Source organism: Cervus elaphus, chromosome 16 (genome assembly GCF_910594005.1).
Source record: "Cervus elaphus chromosome 16, mCerEla1.1, whole genome shotgun sequence".
NCBI lineage: Eukaryota > Metazoa > Chordata > Mammalia > Artiodactyla > Cervidae > Cervus > Cervus elaphus.
In genome coordinates, this window is record NC_057830.1 from 26,403,037 (window position 1) to 26,426,749 (window position 23,713).

Genomic DNA, 23,713 nt, shown 5'->3' on the forward strand with positions numbered 1-23,713 from the left:
TCAACCACAGGGTTAATATGAAATCAGTTAAAAGTCTCATTGATATAAAATGATATAAAATAAGCACAACTGCAGCAACAGCTGGCAGGATGATTTCTCATAGCTTTACTGATCTGGAACCTAAAAAACGCAATCCGACTTAGGAAGGAGGTTGGTACTTAGGGTTAGTGCTTTACAACCTCCCATGCGATATTTACTATCAAGCAGCCTTCAGGCAGTTTACAATTGTTTTTAATTCCCCAATTTCAACTCTCTGAGAGAAATCTGATCTTTTGCCCAAAAAGGCAACAAAGAGGAGACATCAATCCACTGCACTGAAGGCACCTAAAGATGGGGTGGGTCTTGTGTGTCCCTGGTGCACTCTATAAGACCACACCTCACAGACACAGATTTACGCATCACCATTACTGCTAGCCTTGGTCCTTATGGCTGCCTCCTTTTCTCTTCCAATCTCTTAAGTCTCAAAAGTTTTCTCTTGCTTTTCAACACTTCCAGGAATTACTACTGAGTCTGCCCAGGAAGTTCTGCTAGTACTTATTTGTATAATGATAGAAATCTTATTTCAAAACAATAAACTCACAAGATTATTGGCTGAATATTTAAAACTCTTTGATTACTGCATGGTTAGCATCACAGAGGCCTCGAATTACTTACCTAGGTAATGTGGTGGGTGAAATGCCATAGGCTTGCTAGTCGCTGAATAATAGCCAATTGCTCTCTTAAATCGAATAACTTTGTCATCTGTTCTAGACTGAAACAAATGCAGGAAAACCTTTGTAAATTAGTATGCCACTGGTCATGTGTATATTAATATAATTCAACACATGTATAAGTCTGTAGCCTTTAAAGCTAGAGGAGAGTTTAGAATAAACATTAAAACCTTTAAGGAAAATCAACAGATTATCATTAAAGAAACAAATCAAACATTAATTCTCTTAGAACACTGTACTTATCAGAGTCTGACATGGCAGTCAGGAGACCTGAGTTCTGGGATGCAGTCCTCCAACTTTTCCTTGGCAAGGTCTCTGACGCTACCTGCAAAGGTTTTACTTGCCATCTCTAGCAAAGTGGAGGTACAATTTTAGCTCTTCAGAGACCAAACAGGAAGTCACACAAACTTCATCGCTTCTATTAAAGTCCAACCTCCCTTGAATTTCTTACTTTTCAAAAAAGGAAGAAGAAATCCCTAACCATCAACTGGAGGGATGGACAAATCAGATCCACAATTCTGTCTGCCCATTTGATCCATCTGTCTTAGTAGAAATCCCACTGAATTATGATGGAGGATCTAGGAGCAGCAGAGGCCTTACTATTTGTCTGCCTCTGTGCAGGCCAGAGGAGAGGCTAGAGAAGAAGCTAGGTGAGGGGCCAGCCCTCCTGGCTGGCCACCAAGGCCTGACAGCTGGAAGCACTCCTGGGCATGGCTGGTGTGTGCCTCTCAAGACCCTTCCAAATTCAGCACACACCAGAGCACGAAGCACTACCCAAGAGCTTGCATTTCTACCTGAGAATGCTGGAAAACATCTTTAGCTATGGCATCCAAGTCCGAGGTATCCTGGATGTTGCGGACATAGTCAGCCACAGCCTTGATCACCACATCGCACGGTGGCAAGACCAGCTGGTGGGCCCGGACCTAAGAAAACAAGCACACGTGTCAATACACTAATTCCAAACACAGGGCCCAGAAACTACAGGTAATGCTATCCTTAGAAGGGCCTGCTTATTATCAATTTGTAAGTTCTTGTCCCTAAGACTTTGAAAGTCTAAGGGTTAAGCCCTGGATCTCCCTTTCAATTTTTGAAATACAACTCAGCGGCTTCAACCTGACTATGTTAAAAAGCATCTGACAGCCTTCCATCACTTCAGAGATGTCTGCAACCTGCTCATGTGAGCACAGCAGAAGGCTATGCAGCCCCAAGCTCCGGAGTCCACTAAAAGAGCCAAGGTCAGCTCGGAATGGATGGAAAACAGTATCCCTGAGTGCTGAGGGGCACATCTGGTGAAAGACACACGGAATAAAGTGTAGGAATATTTTACACTTGACACCAGGAAATGGTAAGTAAGGAAATTTTTTTTAAAAAAGGTTTCTTTTGGACTTTTTCACAAAAACTAAAAAAAAAAAAAAAATGAAGAAAGAAAGATACCTTGATTTAGCAAAATTAAGGTATGCCCATATTCTTTGAAACAAAGATGAATCACATACGAACCTGGTTTATAAAATTTTTAATTTAATGATTATATAAAATGATGTTTTATGTCCTGTTTAGTCACAAAGATCATCAAGATAAATAAGATGGCAAAAACTTCTAAAGGCCAATGCTGTGGTTTCAGAGCTGTGCACTCCGGCCCGCCACACCTATAAATGTGGTACGTCACACAGCAGGAGGGAAGAGGTGGGCAGACTGCTAACCTCAGGCCGGGCTGCTACCCTGGATGATGCCGATGGGTCCAGTGTCATCACAGATCCTCTAATGTAAAAGGAAGGCAGAGGAGCAGGTTTCATACATGAGGGAGCGCAGGACCCTATTGGCCACTGACGGCTTTGATGATGGAAGAAGGGCCGTAAGCCACAGAACACAGCACCTACAGAAGCTAAAAAGGCAGGAGGCACTCTCCCTGGAGCCTCCAGAAGAAACGTGGCCCTCTCACACCTTGCTTTTAGCCCAGTGAGACCCACTTTGGTTGTGATCTCTGTAACTGTAAGATTATTAACTTTGTGATGTTTTAAGACACCAAACATAAATAATAGAGGAAAAAATGAAAGAAAAAACAAAAGAAGAAAATCAGAGAAACTCAACATAAACAGAATGGAAGAACCTCTGGAAAAATAAGATACTTACACTATTACAGTATCACACAAATTTTCAAACACACAAGAGTATATTCAATTTCATTTTGGAAAAGCAATCTTTTTTTTAAAACAATGTTTTCCATGTTTGAAAAACGTTAGCTGCTCTGTCTCCTAGAGGGTTTGTCTCCTTGTTCTGGTCAGTGTTTGATAAAGGTCAATCCCATCATAATGAACTCCAGGGAACTAGTAAGATGTCCATGGCTGCAGACCACAAGCACATTCCTAGAAACCCAATTCCCCCTCTATAGAATGAAAAACTATTGACATATACATGCTCCACGGTGAAGAGGTCCCTGGAATAGCACATTCCAGTCAGTCTGGGAGAAATGGAAGTTTTGTCCACTCTCTGTCTTTTGGGGTGTTTAACAGTCCCACAGCAGGGCAGGGAGGAGGGCCAGCTGCTGGCGGCCCCAGGAGTGACAAGCCAGAAGAGAAACCCTGAGCCCTCCTACCATCAACACTTCACTCTCAGTGAGCACACACTACAGGGGAGGGAACAGCCTGCGTGGCCACCAGACTTGAGGCCCCTGGACACCCCCTTCTCTGGGCCTCAACCTTCTGTCTCTGACTACAGTTCGAGGCTAGCTGGCCTCAGAACACCCCTTGGCTGTCTCAAAGTCTATGGTGACCTCATTATGCTGCAGAGTACTGGAAAAGCCAGCCATTGCAGAAAGAGTTTATATAGAGAACAAATGACAACTAACATAGTGAGAACAAGAGTTTATTAGAAATAAAAATGTCCACAATATGAAAAGGGCTTTTCTCCAGGAGGTGAGAGCTAATGGGGTGGTGCAGGCAGCCTCTCCCAGGGGATGAACAACAGACTGGGCAGCCACACACTGCCCCATCCCACCTCAAATGAAAAGGACAGTCTGTCGCTTTTGCTCCTATGGATCTCCTTGTCTTCTCTACTCCTACCTTCTACAACACTAAGGCTATATAATCCTTGAAGTGAACAGATCCTGTCATTAGAGGGCCCTTGAATCCTTCTGAGCGGCTAATTTAACACCACCGTCAACTATATCCTTTATAATTTCCCATGGCCCAGACTCTTCCCTCACACCTCACCCCCTCCTCGTTCCCCCAGCTTCATTCCCAATCCAGCCTTCCAAATCTAGCTCAGGGTGAGCAGCCACATCTTCCTCTGAGACTGTTGGTGCTACTGCTCCCAAACTATCTCTTAACTGCTTCTTAAATGAAACTCAGTATGAACACAAGTTGCACATAATATCATTGCTGAAGCAGAAGAACCTGACCCACTTCACTGCCATTTGGAAAACAGCAACATGGAAATGATTTTGGCAATTTGGCCAAATTTTGGCAATTTTCAGGAAGAAAACTAGAAACCTGATTTGATCAACGTTCACTTGTGAGTAAGGCATTATTCTAGAAACAAGAATATGGGGCAGTTCCCCAGTACTTGACTTCAAGAAGCTCACACTCTTATTGGAGAAAAAAATGCTGACCAAACTCCAAAAGAGACCTCAGAGGACAGCCTGGAGGAAAATCATGGCCCAGCTGAGGAGGAAGAAAGGTTTCTGCATCCTTTGTGATTCTTAAAGCATAGCCCTGAGATCCAACTGAGTGCAGCCTTAGTGCCCCCAGACCAATGAAAAGAGTTATGTGAGGGGGCTAAGGCAGTTTGTTGTAATAAGCCCTCTAACCATTGCATTACTGAACACACCCTGAAGCCTAGTAGTTTCTAGAAGAGTCAAGAGTAAGGAAAACATTTAAACACTATAATCATAGGTAACTACCAGTGGCTATGCCTTGAGATTCTTAAAAAGTTGTGACATGAATCAATCTCTTGTACATGCATGCATGCTAGGTCGCTTCAGTCATGTCCAACTCTGTGATCCTATGGACCATAGCCCACCAGGCTTCTCTGTCCATGGGCTTCTCCAGGCAAGGACACTGGAGTGGATGACATGCCCTCCTCTACAGGATCATCCTGACCAAAGGATTGAACCCACATCTCTTTCGTGTCCTGCATTGGCAGGCAGGTTCTTTACCATTAGCGCCATCAAGCTTGAAAAGGATGTTAAAATGGAATTAATCACACACAATGCTAAACGAGAGCCCTGCACATGGAAACTGTTACGCAGACATACCGAAGACTTCAACAGATTTGAATTTAAAGTGTTAACTGTAAACAAAGAAAAGTTCCATCACATGTTGTGAGCAAGGGTCCCCGGAGGCTCTGATGGAAAGGCGGGCAGGCTCGGGCTCCCTCCTGCAGAAGTGTCTGCATCCAGCTGGGGCTGCAGGGTACTATGACTGAGTTCCTCTAGACTGTATGCCACACACTGCTCTTGGCACGCATCGCTTCATTTAATCCACAGAACAATGCTGTGAGGTACACTCTTCAATGTACTTCCCATTTGACAGAAGCTCATTACGGCACCCATAGGAGTCAACAAGGTGAGTAGCTGGGCCTCTACCCGACCGCAAGACCGCACACTTGACCACCACACTCTGGCCTAGTTGTCTTCTAAATTATGCCTCTCTTAGCATTAAATGTCCTTTTCTGTAAAATGATGGTCGATAGCGAGCTCCTTATTCTTCTAACATCCTTATTTAGAAAAATTAGAAGTTGGCAACACAACAGTAGCCCTCCCAACTTCCCCCTCCCCCAAGAGATCTATGAAATCCAAACTCCTGTTGTTGATGAAAGGAGCTACAGAAAGACTGTCAACAGGGGAGGTATGAGATCAGGCCTGGTGTCAGACATGTGGAGGATGGGCATGAAGGCAAAGGAACAAAGGAGGGAACATTAGCAGCTCCTGCTCAAACTCAAGCAACAACAACACAGGTGGCAGAGAAGGCTAGGATGAGCAAGTTGCAAAAGGGCAGATGAGTTAGACCCAGCGAGAGGAAGAATCAAATATAACTCCCAATTTCTAACCAGATGACGACAGGGACAGTGGTATCACTAGCTGAGAAACATAACACAGGAAGACAAAACCATTTAGGCAGGGTGATGACATTTTTAGAAACATCAAATTTGGTGCACAGGTGGAATGCCCAAGTGGAAATGACTTAGTAGGATACACCCTGCAGTTCAAGGAAGGGGTCTCAGTGGAAGAAGTACACTGGAGAATCATCAACACAGAGATGGTACTTATAGCCTTAAAGGCAAATGAGACATGCCAGAAAGAAAGTGTGAGGATCACAGCAAGGTACAGATGGACCCTAGGGAATGCACATGCAATCAAGGGAAGCCAGCTCACAGGAGAGTTAAGGAAAGGATGCAGAAATAAGGAATACAGAATGAAGTTGGGGTCTTGGAATCAAGGCAGGAATTTCCCAGAGGGGTGAAGAGAACAGGAGAACTGACACTGTCAAATGCTCCAAACAGGTTGAAAATCATTTGACAAATCATTTGTCAAATCCACAGCCTTGGACAAAGACCCACCTGTGTCTGCTAGAAATAGGTGGGGAGGGGCACAGCGGGCAGTGAGGGTGGGTTAAGCTGTTGGGGACACTGTGGAAGACTGCCCTTGGAAGATTCGAGGATGAGAAAAGAGAGTTAGGAGAACATGGGAGACTAGATCTCATTTACAAACTGAGGATCAAGGACCCAAAGAGGCAGTGTCTACATAGGAGCAAGGAGGTGACCGGATGAGGCAAGGAAGGGCTCCCCAGATGCATTCAGTGACACGGGCTCAACAATGTCAGGATAGTCCAGTCTCAGGCTGGAAAAGGGAAGTAAAGTGAGCCTGGATGAAGAAGAAGGCAAACGGGGCAACAAAAAGCTAAGGACTCTCATCGTCCTTAGACAAAAGACCTCTCTGTAAACATGATCAATGTTTAAGATAAATATTAAGGAGAATAAAAAGATTAACTGTTGATATTGATAGCTTGATTGAAGTTGGAGACCGTAATTTTAAATATCAGTTTTACTGAGATATTTTACTTACAGTAAAATTCACCAATTTTAGGCAGATAATTCACTGAGCTCTGACAAATGCATACGTTAGTGTAATGCATGCTCAGTCACTCAATCATGTTCGGCTCTTTGTGACCCCATGGACTGTAGCCTGCCAGGCCCCCTGTGTTCGTGGGATTATCCCGGCAAGAGTACTGCAATGGGTTGCCATTTCCTTCTCCAATTAGAGAAGCTACCACAATTACGAAATACAATTTTTCCATCACCTCAAACAGTTTCCTGTTCCCCTTCCCATCATAGCCCTAGGCAACCACTAACCTGCTTTCTAGCACTATACTTTTGCCTTTTCTAGGATTTTACATAAAACCAATTATTTCCTTTGTTTTTGACTCTTCACTTAAGATAATGCTTTAAGATTCATACATACTGCAAGAAACTAGTTGGTCCTTTCTCTGCTATCAGCATTTCATTTTAAGACTATGCCACAATCTATTCATCCATTCACTAGCTGACTACCGCCTAGTGTCTTTGAGACTAATAGATCAAGTTGCCCGGAGACTCAGACTGAATCATTTGCATGAACAGAGGATTTCATTCTTCATGAGTAAATGTCTAGTAGTGGGATTGCTGGGTTATATGACAGGTGTATGTTTAACTTTGTGAGAAACTTTGTCAGATTGTTTTCAAAGTGACCATTCTGGATTCTGCTTCCCAACAGCCACATCGCAGAGCTGCAGGTGCTGACATGCACTGACACTTCTCATCATCTGTCTCCTTAATTTCGCCCATTCTAGTGGTTAGTAGCGCAGCTCATGGTGGTTTTAATCTGCATCACCTAATGGCATGAAGCATCTCCTTGTGTGCTTATTGAATATTCTGTAAAATGTCTGTTCAAAATTTTGCCCGTCTTTTTCTTTGTTGTTGGGTTGTGTATCTTATCATTGTGTTGTTCTTTATATATTCTGAATACAAGTCCTCTGGTAAGAATTATATTGTGCAAATAGCTTCTCTCACTGTTGTTGCTTGCTTTTCATTCTTTTAACTAAGAAATCTCTAACTCCAGGTCATAAAGATCTTCTACTTTCTCCTAGAATAATTTTTATATTTTTAATTTTTGCATATGACTATCCAGCTATTATAAAGACTAACCCTTCCCCATTTAGTTACTTATGGACTTCCGGTGAAGTCCATGTATATACAGGTTTATTTCTGAACTTGCTCTGTTCCATTGATCTATTCAACACCCTGATGTCAGTACTACACTGAGTTGGTTATTACAGCTTTAAAGTCATACTGAAATTAGGTAACACTAAGTCCTTCAAATTTGTTCTTTCTTTTCAACATCTTTGTTGCTATTCTAGGTGTTTTGCAGTTCCACATGAATTTTAAAACCAGCTTTTCCATTTCCACTTTAAAACAAAGCTTGCTTGGATTTTGATGTGAAAGTGAAGTGAAAGTCATTCAGTCGTGTCTGACTCTTTGCAACCCCATGGACTATAGAGCCCACGGAATTCTCCAAGCCAGAATACTGGAGTGGGTAGCTGTTCCCTTCTACAGGGTGGATTTTGATGAGGATGTAGTAAATCTATATAACAACAGTCTTTTGAAACATAAACACATACATTTCCTCATTTATTTAGATCCTTCTTTAACTTAGATCATAAATTTGCAGTGGCATCCATCAGCTGTGTGGTTCTCAAGATCTTCTCTAGATAGTACCTATCTAGGGTGGAGAAGTCTGCTGGATGGGTGAGATGGAAGAAGGAGCAACAGAAGGGTGACGCTGATACACTTGGTTCAAGATGACCCATCAAGAGGTCCAGGCCAGCTAGGGAAGAAAGAAACAGTGAGTAAATGGGCAGACAGCCCCAGGGTGGGTGAAAGAATGAAGTATCAGCTTGTGAGAATACTAAAGATAGAAGCAACAGAGACAAAAGGATATTAAGTGTAAGATAGGAATCAGAACTCTTCTGGGAGAAGACCCAGTGTATGACTCGGCGTAGAAGGCTGCAGTATAGTAGACACCACTGGAGACAAAGAAAGAATATGCAGCCAAGTTATCTGTGGGTAAACTCTAGTACATGACCGTGCCTGAGTCTCTAAAGAGTTATCAAAGGACACCATCATGAAAGTGAAAAGACAACCCACAAAAAGCGAGAAAGTGTTTGCAAATTATGTATCTGATAAGGACTTACATTCCAGAATATATTTAAAAAAAAAACAAACTCATATACCCAATAAAAAAAATTTTTCAATGGACAAAAGATATGAATAGATATTTATCCAAAGAAGGTATACAAATGACCAGTGAGCAAAGGAAGGGTGTTCAACATCATTAGTCATCAGAGAAATGCAAATCAAAACCATATCACATCCACTATGACACATCCACTGTGACAATTAGAAATAAAACAGACAAGTGTTGGTGAGGACATGGAGAAGTCAGAATCCTCACACATCGCTGGTAAGTGTGAACAGTGTAGCTGCTGTGGAAAACGGTACCTCAAAAAGTTAAGCACAGAATTACTAGATGACCAACAATTCCGGTCCAAGGCATACGCCTGAGAGAAATGAAAACATGTCTATACAAACACTTGTACCTGAATATTCACAGCAGCATTACAGTAGCCAAACTGTGGCTAACAATCTGAATGTCCACTGACTGATGAACAGACTGAACGTGGTAGGTATACCCACACAACAGACTGTTATTTGGCCATTAATAAAAATGAAGTACTGATACATGCGACAATGTGACTCAACCTTGGGGGGAAAAAAATGCTCAATGAAAGAAGCCAGACACAAGAGGTCATATAATTCCACTTATATGAAATGTCCAGAAGAGGCAAATCCATAGAGAAAAAAGTAGACTAGTGGTTGTCAAGGGGTAGAGGACGGAGAGAAGTAGGAAGTGACTGCTAGCAGGTGAGGTACTGGGTTTCTTTTGGGGGGAATGAAAGTACTTTAAAACCAGACAGTGATGATAGATGCATAAACTTTGTGAAAGCTAAAAACCGTTGAATTATACATTTTGCATACATGCTAACTCAGTTGTGCCCGACTTTTTGCAACCTCATGGACTGTAGCCCACTAAGGTCCTCTATTGATGGAATTTTTCAGGCAAGAATACTGGAGTGAATTGCTATTTGCTTCTCCAGGGGATCTTCCCACCCCAGGGATTGAACCCATGTCTCTTGCATCTCCTGCACTGGCAGGTGGATTCTTTACCACTGAGCCACCTCGGAAGCCCTGAACTGTATTTTAAAGGGGTAAATTTTATGCCATGTGATTGTATCTCAATAAAACTGTTATAAAAAGAAAATTTTAAACACATTCTAATCAGGAATGGCAGTTTGGAAGTAAACTGCCAGCAAATCCCAGTTTTGTCACATCTTCCTGGCCCCAGATTGGGATCAAGAAAAGTGACATCTCTGGTTGAGTTGCCTAGAAGTGCCCAGGGCAGAGACCACTGGCAAGGTGAGGGGTATAGCTGCATGCACCCAAGACACAGGGTGAGGAAGCTGCCAAGCAAGTCACATTTTCAGCAGAAGTGATCTATTCTGTTAGAGAGATGGAGACGACCTATTTAGGAACAATGCTGAGGTTCTGGACCCAGAGGGGAGAAAACACACTTGAAACTGTCTGCACACATTTTAAAAACTGAGGATATGTCACTTAGTTAAATAAACATAAGACTAGAAGATTCCAGGTCATGAGAACAAACAGAAAAACCAAAAGTACTCCAGTAAGCTTCCTTTTGTTTAACTTACCCTACCACTCACCACCACAGGCATGAGAAGTCAGTCACTACAAACACTGTATCTTTCAGACGGCTTTTGAACCATGAATCTCTCTTCCTGACCAGGTTATGCATTTTGGCTCACTCAGGAAGAGTTCTGCGGGCAGGCACAGTCCCTACAGAAAGGAGCTAAGCTAAAAGTAACCCTGCAACAACTAGGAAACACAGACTCCTCCCATGACTCTGTCCCTCTTTCCCAGCAAAGTGACTTCTGTCCAAAGACAGAAAAGCTATTGAGTCGCAGTGATCCCAGGAGATTCCCTCGAACACCAAGCTTTCCATCTTTACTCTAAAAGCAACTGGGAACAGGGAAAGAAGTTCAGATAAGATACAAATAAGCAAAGATCTTTTGAGTTCAGTCTCATATTTTCCATCTAAGGATTCCTTATATAAATTTTAAATAAGCAAAGAATAAAACTTCTTACCTAAGTTTCCACGACCTAAAAGCTTACATCCCAGCACCATGAATCTGTGCACTGAAATACCATAGACTGTTAATAATGTGCAGCTCACTGAATGCATGACATTGTAATAATAATATTAGTAGGGTGTACATTTTAAAACAATTTTGGAGTACAAATATCAATCTGTTAAAAGTGGTTCTCTTCCAAGAGTGAAATTATAAATAGCTCCCATTTCCACACTGCATAATGGTTGAGTTTTTCAAGCTTCTAGGTCCCTAACAATATTTTCTCTAGAGCCCCCAAAGTCCTTGGGTTTTAGGAAGTACTTTTTAGCTCTTATGATACAACAACTTTTTGAGGGGGAAAAAAGGTATGAGTTAACTTCAATTAACACTAACATACAAGCAGGAATTCCTTCTTTAGGATGTTCTACAGTGCCCACACGCTGCCACCTCTTGCGATCCTTAAAAGGTAGAACTCTTTAAAATAAATGAAGCCCATCTTTCTATTCATGCACAAGTTACAGTCAACTTTCTTTCAAAAAAGATTCCAGAAAGTCTGATCACCAATCTCACTCTAGTAAAGTTGCACAGTATGTTAGATATACCGTAAAACTTCAAAAGGCCTGAAATCATGCTGCTCTTCTCTCTGAAGCTGGCTCCATGGTGTGAAACCCAGAGAGGGGCCATGTGGAGTGGAGATGAAAATCACTGGTTGGCTGGACACTGGTCAGCAGGTGCAGGTGCTACCCATGGAGCCCATTCTGGGAAGCCAAGAGAGAGGAGATGAAGTCCTTCATTCTGAGGGCCCACTGCAAGCCGTGCCATCTGCCATGACTTTGAGAATGCTGGGGTTGTGTGGCCTGCACAATGAGACACAGACGGCTCTTCTGTCCACCTCCACATCCCTGGGGACCCTGACAGGCTACTTTCCCAGAACCAGACTCCCTTCTCCCCAGGGTCAACCGCCACATCCTGTCCCTAAAGACACTTGTAAAAAGGATTACTCAGTGACTTTTGGTGGCAGACAGTAAGATGTAAAACATACAGAGATAACTTTTAGTAAAATTCTAGATAACTTTAAAACAAAACATTCCTGAGGTGACCTGCTAGAGTGCCCTGGTATACAGCTGCCTCAGGGAAAAGATATTGCTGGTAAAGAAAGGTGACTAAAAAGTGAATCCAAAGGTAGAGGTATAAACACTAAAGACCATTTAAATCAGAAAGAGACATGTACAAGAGCTAGGATTTAGATTTTGAGAAGAGCCAGAAGCAAGCAAGGATGTTTTCGAGGAGACATTTTAACTGGACACACACAGGGAGGAGTTCAAGAGGAACCAGCACCTGCCTGGCCTGTGGCTGATGGGCAGAGCTGGGCTGGGGCAGTGGGGTGGTGATGGTGGCGTGGGCAGTTGTGTCCAGGGGAAGGCCTCCTCTGCCCGCTTGCCACAACTCGGGAAGTGATATAGAGAGATCAAAATAGAACCTGAAGAGCTATACAGGAGAACAACACTTGTAGGAAGTCTAAGGAGAGGAAAGCTGAGCATAAAACTTGCAAAGCGGAAATGACAAAGGGACTCTGGGGCAGGAAATACTTGGGGCTCAGGAATGACTGACAGGGATAAAACTCAAAATACATGAAACTGAATATGAAGTTTAGCAACACAAAAAGCATTAAAATGAATACAAAGACCTGCAACTTATGATTCTACTTAAGAAAACACTTCCAGTTTAAAAATTCAATGCCAAACCCAAATAAGAAGTTCCGTAACTATCAAGGACTCAAAATCATAAAACCATTTTTAAAAATTCAAAAAGCACATATAAAAAAGGCACTCATTTGGCACATGCGTATGGCCATCACTTCATGATCCAACTGCCTCAGCTGTTTATCACCAGCCACTCCAGGTTCTGCTTCTGCTTCTGAATCCAGAACCCCAGCCGCTCTCTCCTCTTGGCCCAACCAGCACTGTGAATGGCGATGTCGAAATGTTGACAGGGATACGATTATGATATTACATGTTAAGGGGGGATTTGAATTATTAGATAATAAGTTCATATAACACCAACCCTCTGTGAACAATAAACTAGTAGATACGAACTCAGTGAAATACTTTGGCAAAATAAAGTAGGAGAAAAGGAATGCTTGAAATTCGGGAAGCAAAATCAAGTATCCTTAAAAACTATATACAACATACTCTGCTGAAAAGGAATAAAAATCATGATAAAGTTTTTTGTTTTTTTTTTTTTTCCAGTGGGTTTTGTCATACATTGATATGAATCAGCCATGGATTTACATGTATTCCCAATCCCGATCCCCCGTCCCACCTCCCTCTCTACCCGATTCCTCTGGGTCTTCCCAGTGCACCAGGCCGGAGCACTTGTCTCATGCATCCCACCTGGGCTGGTGATCTGTTTCACCATAGATAGTATACATGCTGTTCTTTTGAAATATCCCACCCTCACATTCTCCCACAAAGTTCAAAAGTCTGTTCTGTATTTCTGTGTCTCTTTTTCTGTTTTGCATATAGGGTTATCGTTATCACCTTTCTAAATTCCATATATATGTGTTAGTATGCTGTAATGTTCTTTATCTTTCTGGCTTACTTCCCTCTGTATAAGGGGCTCCAGCTTCATCCATCTCATTAGGACTGGTTCAAATGAATTCTTTTTAATGGCTGAGTAATATTCCATGGTGTATATGTACCACAGCTTCCTTATCCATTCATCTGCTGATGGGCATCTAGGTTGCTTCCATGTCCTGGCTATTATAAACAGTGCTGCGATGAACATTGGGGTGCACGTGTCTCTTTCAGATCTGGTTTCCTCAGTGTGTATGCCCAGAAGTGGGATTGCTGGGTCATATGGCAGTTCTATTTCCAGTTTTTTAAGAAATCTCCACACTGTTTTCCATAGCGGCTGTACTAGTTTGCATTCCCACCAACAGTGTAAGAGGGTTCCCTTTTCTCCACACCCTCTCCAGCATTTATTGCTTGTAGACTTTTGGATAGCAGCCATCCTGACTGGCGTGTAATGGTACCTCATTTTGGTTTTGATTTGCATTTCTCTAATAATGAGTGATGTTGAGCATCTTTTCATGTGTTTGTTAGCCATCTGTATGTCTTCTTTGGAGAAATGTCTGTTTAGTTCTTTGGCCCATTTTTTGATTGGGTCATTTATTTTTCTGGAATTGAGCTGCAGGAGTTGCTTGTATATTTTTGAGATTAATCCTTTGTCTGTTTCTTCATTTGCTATTATTTTCTCCCAATCTGAGGGCTGTCTTTTCACCTTGCTTATAGTTTCCTTTGTAGTGCAAAAGCTTTTAAGTTTCATTAGGTCCCATTTGTTTAGTTTTGCTTTTATTTCCAATATTCTGGGAAGTGGGTCATAGAGGATCTTGCTGTGATTTATGTCGGAGAGTGTTTTGCCTATGTTCTCCTCTAGGAGTTTTATAGTTTCTGGTCTTACATTTAGATCTTTAATCCATTTTGAGTTTATTTTTGTGTATGGTGTTAGAAAGTGTTCTAGTTCCATTCTTTTACAAGTGGTTGACCAGTTTTCCCAGCACCACTTGTTAAAGAGGTTGTCTTTTTTCCATTGTATATCCTTGCCTCCTTTGTCAAAGATAAGGTGTCCATAGGTTCGTGGATTTATCTCTGGGCTTTCTATTCTGTTCCATTGATCTATATTTCTGTCTTTGTGCCAGTACCATACTGTCTTGATGACTGTGGCTTTGTAGTAGAGTCTGAAGTCAGGCAGGTTGATTCCTCCAGTTCCATTCTTCTTTCTCAAGATTATTTTGGCTATTCGAGGTTTTTTGTATTTCCATACAAATTGTGAAATTCTTTGGTCTAGTTCTGTGAAAAATACCGTTGGTAGCTTGATAGGGATTGCATTGAATCTATAGACTGCTTTGGGTAGAATAGCCATTTTGACAATATTGATTCTTCCAATCCATGAACACGGTATGTTTCTCCATCTGTTTGTGTCCTCTTTGATTTCTTTCATCAGTGTTTTATAGTTTTCTATGTATAGGTCCTTTGTTTCTTTAGGTAGATATACTCCTAAGTATTTTATTCTTTTTGTTGCAATGGTGAATGGTATTGTTTCCTTAATTTCTCTTTCTGTTTTTTCATTGTTAGTATATAGGAATGCAAGGGATTTCTGTGTGTTAATTTTATATCCTGCCACTTTACTATATTCATTGATTAGCTCTAGTAATTTTCTGGTAGAGTCTTTAGGGTTTTCTATATAGAGGATCATGTCATCTGCAAACAGTGAGAGTTTTACTTCTTCTTTTCCTATCTGGATTCCTTTTACTTCTTTTTCTGCTCTGATTGCTGTGGCCAGAACTTCCAACACTATGTTGAATAGTAGTGGTGAGAGTGGGCACCCTTGTCTTGTTCCTGATTTCAGGGGAACTGCCTTCAATTTTTCACCATTGAGGGTGATGCTTGCTGTGGGTTTGTCATATATAGCTTTTATTATGTTGAGGTATGTTCCTTCTATTCCTGCTTTTTGGAGAGTTTTAATCATAAATGAGTGTTGAATTTTGTCAAAGGCTTTCTCTGCATCTATTGAGATAATCATATGGTTTTTATCTTTCAATTTGTTAATGTGGTGTATTACATTGATTGATTTGCGGATATTAAAGAATCCTTGCATTCCTGGGATAAAGCCCACTTGGTCATGGTGTATGATTTTTTTAATATGTTGTTGGATTCTGTTTGCTAGAATTTTGTTAAGGATTTTTGCATCTATGTTCATCAGTGATATTGGCCTGTAGTTTTCTTTTTTTGTGGCATCTTTGTCTGGTTTTGGAATTAGGGTGATGGTGGCCTCATAGAATGAGTTTGGAAGCTTACCTTCATCTGCAATTTTCTGGAAGAGTTTGAGTAAGATAGGTGTTAGCTCCTCTCTAAATTTTTGGTAGAATTCAGCTGTGAAGCCATCTGGTCCTGGGCTTTTGTTTGCTGGAAGATTTTTGATTACAGTTTTGATTTCCTTGCTTGTGATGGGTCTGTTAAGATCTTCTATTTCTTCCTGGTTCAGTTTTGGAAAGTTATACTTTTCTAAGAATTTGTCCATTTCATCCAAGTTGTCCATTTTATTGGCATAGAGCTGCTGGTAGTAGTCTCTTATGATCCTTTGTATTTCAGTGTTGTCTGTTGTGATCTCTCCATTTTCATTTCTAATTTTGTTAATTTGGTTTTTCTCTCTTTGTTTCTTAATGAGTCTTGCTAATGGTTTGTCAATTTTGTTTATTTTTTCAAAAAACCAGCTTTTAGCTTTGTTGATTTTTGCTATGGTCTCTTTAGTTTCTTTTGCATTTATTTCTGCCCTGATTTTTAAGATTTCTTTCCTTCTGCTAACTCTGGGGTTCTTCATTTCTTCCTTCTCTAATTGCTTTTGGTATAGAGTTAGGTTATTTATTTGGTTTTTTTCTTGTTTCTTGATGTAAGCCTGTAATGCTATGAACCTTCCCCTTAGCACTGCTTTTACAGTGTCCCATAGGTTTTGGGTTGTTGTGTTTTCATTTTCATTCATTTCTATACATATTTTGATTTCTTTTTTGATTTCTTCTATGATTTGTTGGTTATTCAGAAGTGTGTTATTTAGCCTCCATATGTTTGAAGTTTTAACAATTTTTTTCCTGTAATTGAGATCTAATCTTACTGCACTGTGGTCAGAAAAGATGACTGGAATGATTTCAATTTTTTTGAATTTTCCAAGACCAGATTTATGGCCCAGGATGTGATCTATTCTGGAGAAGGTTCCGTGTGCACTTGAGAAAAAGGTGAAGTTGATTGTTTTGGGGTGAAATGTCCTATAGATATCAATTAGGTCTAGCTGGTCCATTGTGTCATTTAAGGTTTGTGTTTCCTTGTTAATTTTCTGTTTAGTTGATCTATCCATAGTTGTGAGTGGGGTATTAAAGTCTCCCACTATTATTGTGTTACTATTAATTTCCTCTTTCATACTTGTTAGCGTTTGCCGTACATATTGCGGTGCTCCTATGTTGGGTGCATATATATTTATAATTGTTATATCTTCTTCTTTGATTGATCCTTTGATCATTATGTAGTGTCCTTCTTTGTCTCTTTTCACATCCTTTATTTGAAAGTCTATTTTATCTGATATGAGTATTGCGACTCCTGCTTTCTTTTGGTCTCCGTTTGCATGAAATATTTTTTTCCAGCCCTTCACTTTTAGTCTGTATGTGTCTCTTGTTTTGAGGTGGGTCTCTTGTAGACAGCATATATAGGGGTCTTGTTTTTGTATCCATTCAGCCAATCTTTGTCTTTTGGTTGGGGCATTCAACCCATTTACATTTAGGGTAATTATTGATAGGTGTGGTCCCGTTGCCATTTACTTTGTTGTTTTGGGTTCACGTTTATACAACCTTTCTGTATTTCCTGTCTAGAGAAGATCCTTTAGCATTTGTTGAAGAGCTGGTTTGGTGGTGCTGAATTCTCTCAGCTTTTGCTTATCTGTAAAGCTTTTGAATTCTCCTTCATATCTGAATGAGATCCTTGCTGGATACAGTAATCTAGGTTGTAGGTTATTCTCTTTCATTACTTTCAGTACGTCCTGCCATTCCCTTCTGGCCTGGAGGGTTTCTATTGATAGATCAGCTGTATCCTTATGGGAATCCCTTTGTGTGTTATTTGTTGTTTTTCCCTTGCTGCTTTTAATATTTGTTCTTTGTGTTTGATCTTTGTTAATTTGATTAATATGTGTCTTGGGGTGTTTCGCCTTGGGTTTATCCTGTTTGGGACTCTCTGGGTTTCTTGGATTTGGGTGGCTATTTCCTTCCCCATTTTAGGGAAGTTTTCAGCTATTATCTCCTCGAGTATTTTCTCATGGCCTTTCTTTTTGTCTTCTTCTTCTGGGACTCCTATGATTCGAATGTTGGGGCGTTTCACAGTGTCCCAGAGGTCCCTGAGGTTGTCCTCATTTCTTTTGATCCTTTTTTCTTTTTTCCTCTCTGCTTCATTTATTTCCACCATTTTATCTTCTACCTCACTTATCCTATCTTCTGCCTCCGTTATTCTACTCTTGGTTCCCTCCAAAGTGTTTTTGATCTCATTCATTGCATTGTTCATTTTTAATTGACTCTTTTTTATTTCTTCTAGGTCTTTATTAAACAGTTCTTGAATCTTTTCAATCTTTGTTTCCAGGCTATTTATCTGTAACTCCATTTTGTTTTCAAGATTTTGGATCATTTTTATTATCATTATTCTAAATTCTTTTTCAGGTAGATTCCCTATCTCCTCCTCTTTTGTTTGACTTGGTGGGCATTTTTCATGTTCCTTTACCTGTTGGGTATTTCTTTGCCTTTTCATCTTGTTTAGATTGCTGTATCTGGAGTGGGCTTTCTGTATTCTGGAGGTCTGTGGTTCCTTTTTATTGTGGAGGATTAACCCAGTGGGTGGGGTTAGACGATTGGCTTGTCAAGATTTCCTGGTTAGGGGAGCTTGCGTCAGTGTTCTGGTGCGTGGAACTTGATTTCTTCTCTTTGGAGAGCAATGGAGTGCCCAGTAATGAGTTTTGAGATGGGTCTATGTGTTAGGTGTGTCCTTGGGCAGCCTGTATGTTGATGTTCAGGGCTATGTTCCTGCGTTGCTGGAGAATTTGCGTGGTATGTCTTGCTCTAAAACTTATTGGCTCTTGGGTGGTGGTTGGTTTCAGTGTAGGTATGGAGGCTTTTGGACGGTCACTTATTACTTAAAGTTCCATGTAGTCAGGAGTTTTCTGGTGTTCTCAGGTTTTGGGCTTAAGTCTCCTGCCTCTGGATTTCAGTTTTATTCTTCCTGTAGTCTCAGGACTTCTCCAACTATACAGCCCTGATAAGAAAACTTCTAGGTTAATGGCTAAAAGATTCTCCCCCGTTAGGGACACCCAGAGAGGTTCACAGAGTTACATGAAGAAGAGGAGAGGGAGGAGGGAGATAGAGATGAACAGGAGGAGAAAAAGGGGGACTCAAGAGGAGAGAGACAGATCTACGCAGCTGTCTGTTCCCAGAGTGTTCTCCGTAGCCCAGTCACCTACAAGGATTCACAGAATTGGATTGGGAAGAGAAGGGGAAAGGAGGAAATAGAGGTGTTCTGAGGTAGAAAACAGAGAGTCAAGATTGGGAGAGAATAATCTTCGGTTTAAAAATAGGGCTTCTCTTCTTTTTTTTTTTTTTGTAAGGTTATAGTGTATTGAAAATGAAAATTAAGGAGTAGTAGAGGAGTACTAGAGGACTTTAAAAGAAATAAGAGAAAAAGAAAAATAGAAAATAGAAGAGAAAAAGGAAAGAAAAAAAAGAAAGAAAAAGAAAAAAGAAAAAAAAAATTTTTTCCCCCTAATTAAAAAATCGTAAAAGTCTGTGGAAATGAAAGTTAAGGAGTAATGGGGGAGTAACAGGGGATTTTAAAGGAAAATAAAAGAGAAGAAAGAAAAAAGAAAAAAAATAAAAAAAATTAAAAAAAAAAAAAAAGAGAAAAAAGTAAAATTATATCTAGGAGTTTCTCTGGAGCTGTTGCGGTCAGTGTGGGTTCGGCTCAGTTTCAGATAGCTCCTCGTTCCAGCTTACGCTCCTCGATATCTACAGGCCCCTCCGGTGTAGTCAGCGTTTCCTAGAGGGATTTTAATCTGTTGCACCAGTCCCTTCTGAAGCGGTTCCCTTTGTTTATTTGGCTTCTGTTTGCCGTCTCTTCAGAGCCTCATTTCCGCCCTGACACAGGCGGGCGGAGGTGGACTCTTATTCAGGTAGCTAGTTCCGTTGCTCTGCGGCGCAGGGAGGGGCTTGCGCTATGGGGACGGGCTGGCGCTGCTGGGGACGGGCTGGCGCTGCCGGGAGGGGCTGACGCTGCTTTCTCCGTCTGTGCTGCTCAGGCTCCCGGCTGTTCTATATGGAGCGCGCCCCGCGCTGCGCCAGGTTCCAGCCCTCGGGTGTTCCACAAAAGCGCGGAAGGAAAAGCTGCGCCTGCTCTCTGTGCCTTCCCCGTCAGAGCGGTCCAGGCAGCCAGGGGCTTGGTGGGCGCACTCTACCCAGGTATGGCGCGCCCCCTCCCTCCTCGGACCCAGACTCAGTTTCCGCTGGCGCCAGTCGGGCGCGCGCGCCTTCCGCCCTCCGCGTCCCCAGCCCCAGTCCCCGCCCGCGCCGGTCGGGTGCCTGCGCCCTGTGTCTCGCCTCGACCTTCCCCTCCCCCCTGCCTCCTGCCTCCGGCGGGGCTGGGCCGGTCCGCAGCCTGCGAGCTCCTCTCTGGACCCTCTCGGTCTCTTTGTTCTGCGAGCGGCCGGCAGTGTGTTCGGGCCGGTTAATTTACTCTCTCTCTTTTGGTCTCCCACAGTTCAAGTTGGCAACTCACAGAAGTTCCCTCCGATTGTCCTCAGGGCACTCGGGCCGGACCCTACCCCAAGCAATGCCGCCTAAGAGCTCCCGGGACGGATCTCCGTCCTTAGCTCTTTTGTCTCACTTTTTATCTTTTATATTTTGTCCTACCTCCTTTCGAAGACAATGGGCTGCTTTTCTGGGCGCCTGATGACCTCAGCTAGCCATCCAAAGTTGTTTTGCGAAGTTTGCTCTGCGTTCAGTTATTCTTTTGATGAATTTGTGGGAGAGAAAGTGGTCTCCCCATCCTACTCCTCCGCCATCTTGGCTCCTCCCCCATGATAAAGTTTTATAATCAACAACTAACCAAATTTTCAAAAGATGTAGTTAGTTTTATTACTGGGAAGAAGAAGCAACTAAAAAAGCAGATGGGTACAGACAATTCTAAACAGTAGTAAGGTTCATGAGAAAAAAAAACCATATTGAATATCCCACAGTCTAGTTACACAGAGTCAGGTCAGAAAGAGAAAAACAAATATCATACATTAATGCATATATATGAAATCTAGAAAAACGGTACTGATGAACCTATCTGCAAGGCAAAAACAGACACACAGACATAGAGAACACACAGGTGGACACAGTGGGGGGAGGAAAGAGCAAGAGGAATTGAGAGTAGCCCTGAAACAAATACATTACCATACGTAAAACAGACAGTGGGAAGTTGCTGCGCGATACAGGGGGCTCAGCAATGTGCTCTGTGACAACCGAGAGGGATGGGATGGGATGGGGCAGGGGGGTGAGTGGGAGGTTTGAGAGGGAGAGGACATATGTATGCTTATGCCTGCTTCATGTTTTTGTATGGCAGAAGCTGACACAACATTATAAAGCAATACTTCACTTAAAAAGACAAAAAAAATCCCAGTCTTTGTTAAAATGATACTACACAGAGAAACTATGTATTAAGATCAAAACATAACAGTTTTGCAATTTTTTAACTCAAAGCCAGACGTTTTACTTTTCATAATGTGACTTTAAAAAATCCTACAACTTATCAAGTCATTGAAAAATTATGCTGGACTGCTTCGCTATTATGCCATAAAAATACCTAGCTAATATTTAAAATATGCATGTTGATAATGAAAAAAATTTGATTTTTTAAAAAATCCACAAGTGGATAGGAATCTGCTGCCAATGCAGGGGACATGGGTTTGATCCCTGGTCCAGGAAGATTCCACGTGCCCAAAGGCAACAAAGCCCACAAGCTTCAACTACTGACCCTGTGTCCCACAACAAGAGAAGCTACTGCAGTGAGAAGCCTGCGCACCACAACGAAGAATAGCTCCCGCGCACCACAACTAGAGAAAGCCTGTGCACAGCAACGAAGACCCAACGCAACCAAAAATATACAAATAATTTTAAAACACACACACACACACACACAATCCTACAAACAACTTTGAGAGAAAACAGAAAAATGTCAATGTGGACTTATATTAAATGACATTAATTTAGTTGATGTGATAATAGTAATATAATTAAGAAATTATCCTTCTTTTTAGGTGGTGGTGTTGATATAAACCAAGGGATTCACAGATGGCTCAGGGCTAAAGAACCTGCCTGACAATTCAGAAGATGCTAGTTCAATCCTTGGGTCAGGAAGATCCCCTGGAGTAAGAAATGGCAACTCAGTCCAGTATTGTTGTCTGGAAAATTTCATGGACAGAGGCGCCTAGCAGGCTACAGTCCACAGGGTCACAAATAGTTAGATACGACGGAGCAGTAGCAGCAGCAGATGTAAACCAAAGTTTTCACAGGTGAAGTGTTATGATGTCTGCAACTTACTTCCCAATAGTTGAGTTAAAAAACACACAGATACAAATATACTTTACAGCAAACTGTTAACAACAGGTGAACCAAGGTGATGGATATATGAATAGATATTTTCTATTTCAACTTTTTATATATTTTTATTTTTATTAACAAACTATTAGGAAAAATACATGATAATGATGCTTGTGACCTATCAGTGGACTGAGTTAGTTTTCCAATAATTCTTCAAACTGTTCCTTACTTCTAACCTCTGACACACGAGATAAGGCGAGCTCAATTTAAACATATGTATACAGTTTGGCCAAGCTACATAGCATATTAAAAAGCAGAGACATTACCTTGCCAACAAAGGTCCATCTGGTCAAGGCTATGGTTTTTCCAGTGGTCATGTATGGATGTGAGAGTTGGACTGTGAAGAAAGCTGAGCACCGAAAAATTGATGCTTTTGAACTATGGTGTTGGAGAAGACTCTTGAGAGTCCCTTGGACTGCAAGGAGATCCAACCAGTCCATCCTAAAGGAGATCAGTCCTGGGTGTTCCTTGGAAGGACTGATGCTGAGGCTGAAACTCCAATACTTTGGCCACCTCATGCGAAGAGTTGACTCGTTGGAAAAGACCCTGATGCCGGGAGGGATTGGGGGCAGGAGGAGAAGGGGGCGACAGAGGATGAGATGGCTGGATGGCATCACCGACTCGATGGGCATGAGTCTGAATAAACTCCAGGAGTTTGTGATGGACAGGGAGGCCTGGCGTGCTGCGATTCATGGGGTCGCAGAGAGTCGGACACGACTGAACTGAACTGAACTGAACTGACCTGACTGATACAGTTTGGGGATCCTGGGAGCCTCTCACTCACCCCTGCTACTCAAAACAATACAAACCCTGTAAAAAACGAGCTTTCATTTTGTCTCAACTTATAAAAGCATACTGTTTAATAAGCTAATGAGCATAATACTTCTGAGTCTACCTGATTTCAGACTGTACGTTTCCCATTCTGCGAGTCATTAATGGTATCACCAGGAGCTTGGAATCAAGCTTAAAAATTGTAGTACTTTGTAAATGAAAACACACATGAAGAACTCTCTGGCCAATAGCAAATAGAGAGCTGTTTTCCTTCAGGGGGGAAAAAAAAGGCAAAAGAAAACAAGTAATCTCAAACAAAAGGAGAAAAACTGATCTTCCAACAGAAGCTGAAAAGCCCCATACCAAGAACTGTTAGGATAAAAAGGAAAACATCAGGGCCCATCAATAAGAAATGGAAAAAAAAGGGTTCTAGGCACCAAGGAACAAGATGAAAGAGGCAGGAGAGGAATGCCACCTGAACTTCCAAGTATCACAAAAGCTTGCTGTAAGCTAAACACTGAAAAATCCTATTTGGAGGACAATTCTGACAATAGGAAAACGTGCGTTCAGAAACCACTCCATGCAACCTCCCCGTTACCACAAGGAACTGAGGCCCGGGCTGCAGGCCAGTCTAGGTTCAGAATCCCCAACTCCCTATCTAGTCAGTGGCATCTATGCCCACAACACTGACAGCAGACAACACCATACCAATTTACCCAGCAAAGGGAATTCGGAGAATCACAGGAAGCCACGCACAACTACAAGTTCCCTAG

General features: G+C 41.8%; 1 protein-coding gene across 1 annotated transcript in view; it reads right to left on the minus strand.

The window, feature by feature from the left end:
- FAM120A (family with sequence similarity 120A) overlaps positions 1 to 23,713 on the minus strand; it is a 122,321-nt gene that overhangs the window by 69,850 nt on the left and 28,758 nt on the right. Inside the window, exons 4-5 of the mRNA XM_043870565.1 lie at positions 1,505 to 1,633; positions 655 to 751 (exon numbers count right to left, since the gene is read on the minus strand). Of these exons, the coding sequence (XP_043726500.1) occupies positions 655 to 751; positions 1,505 to 1,633 (226 nt within the window). The remainder of the gene's footprint in view (positions 1 to 654; positions 752 to 1,504; positions 1,634 to 23,713) is intronic.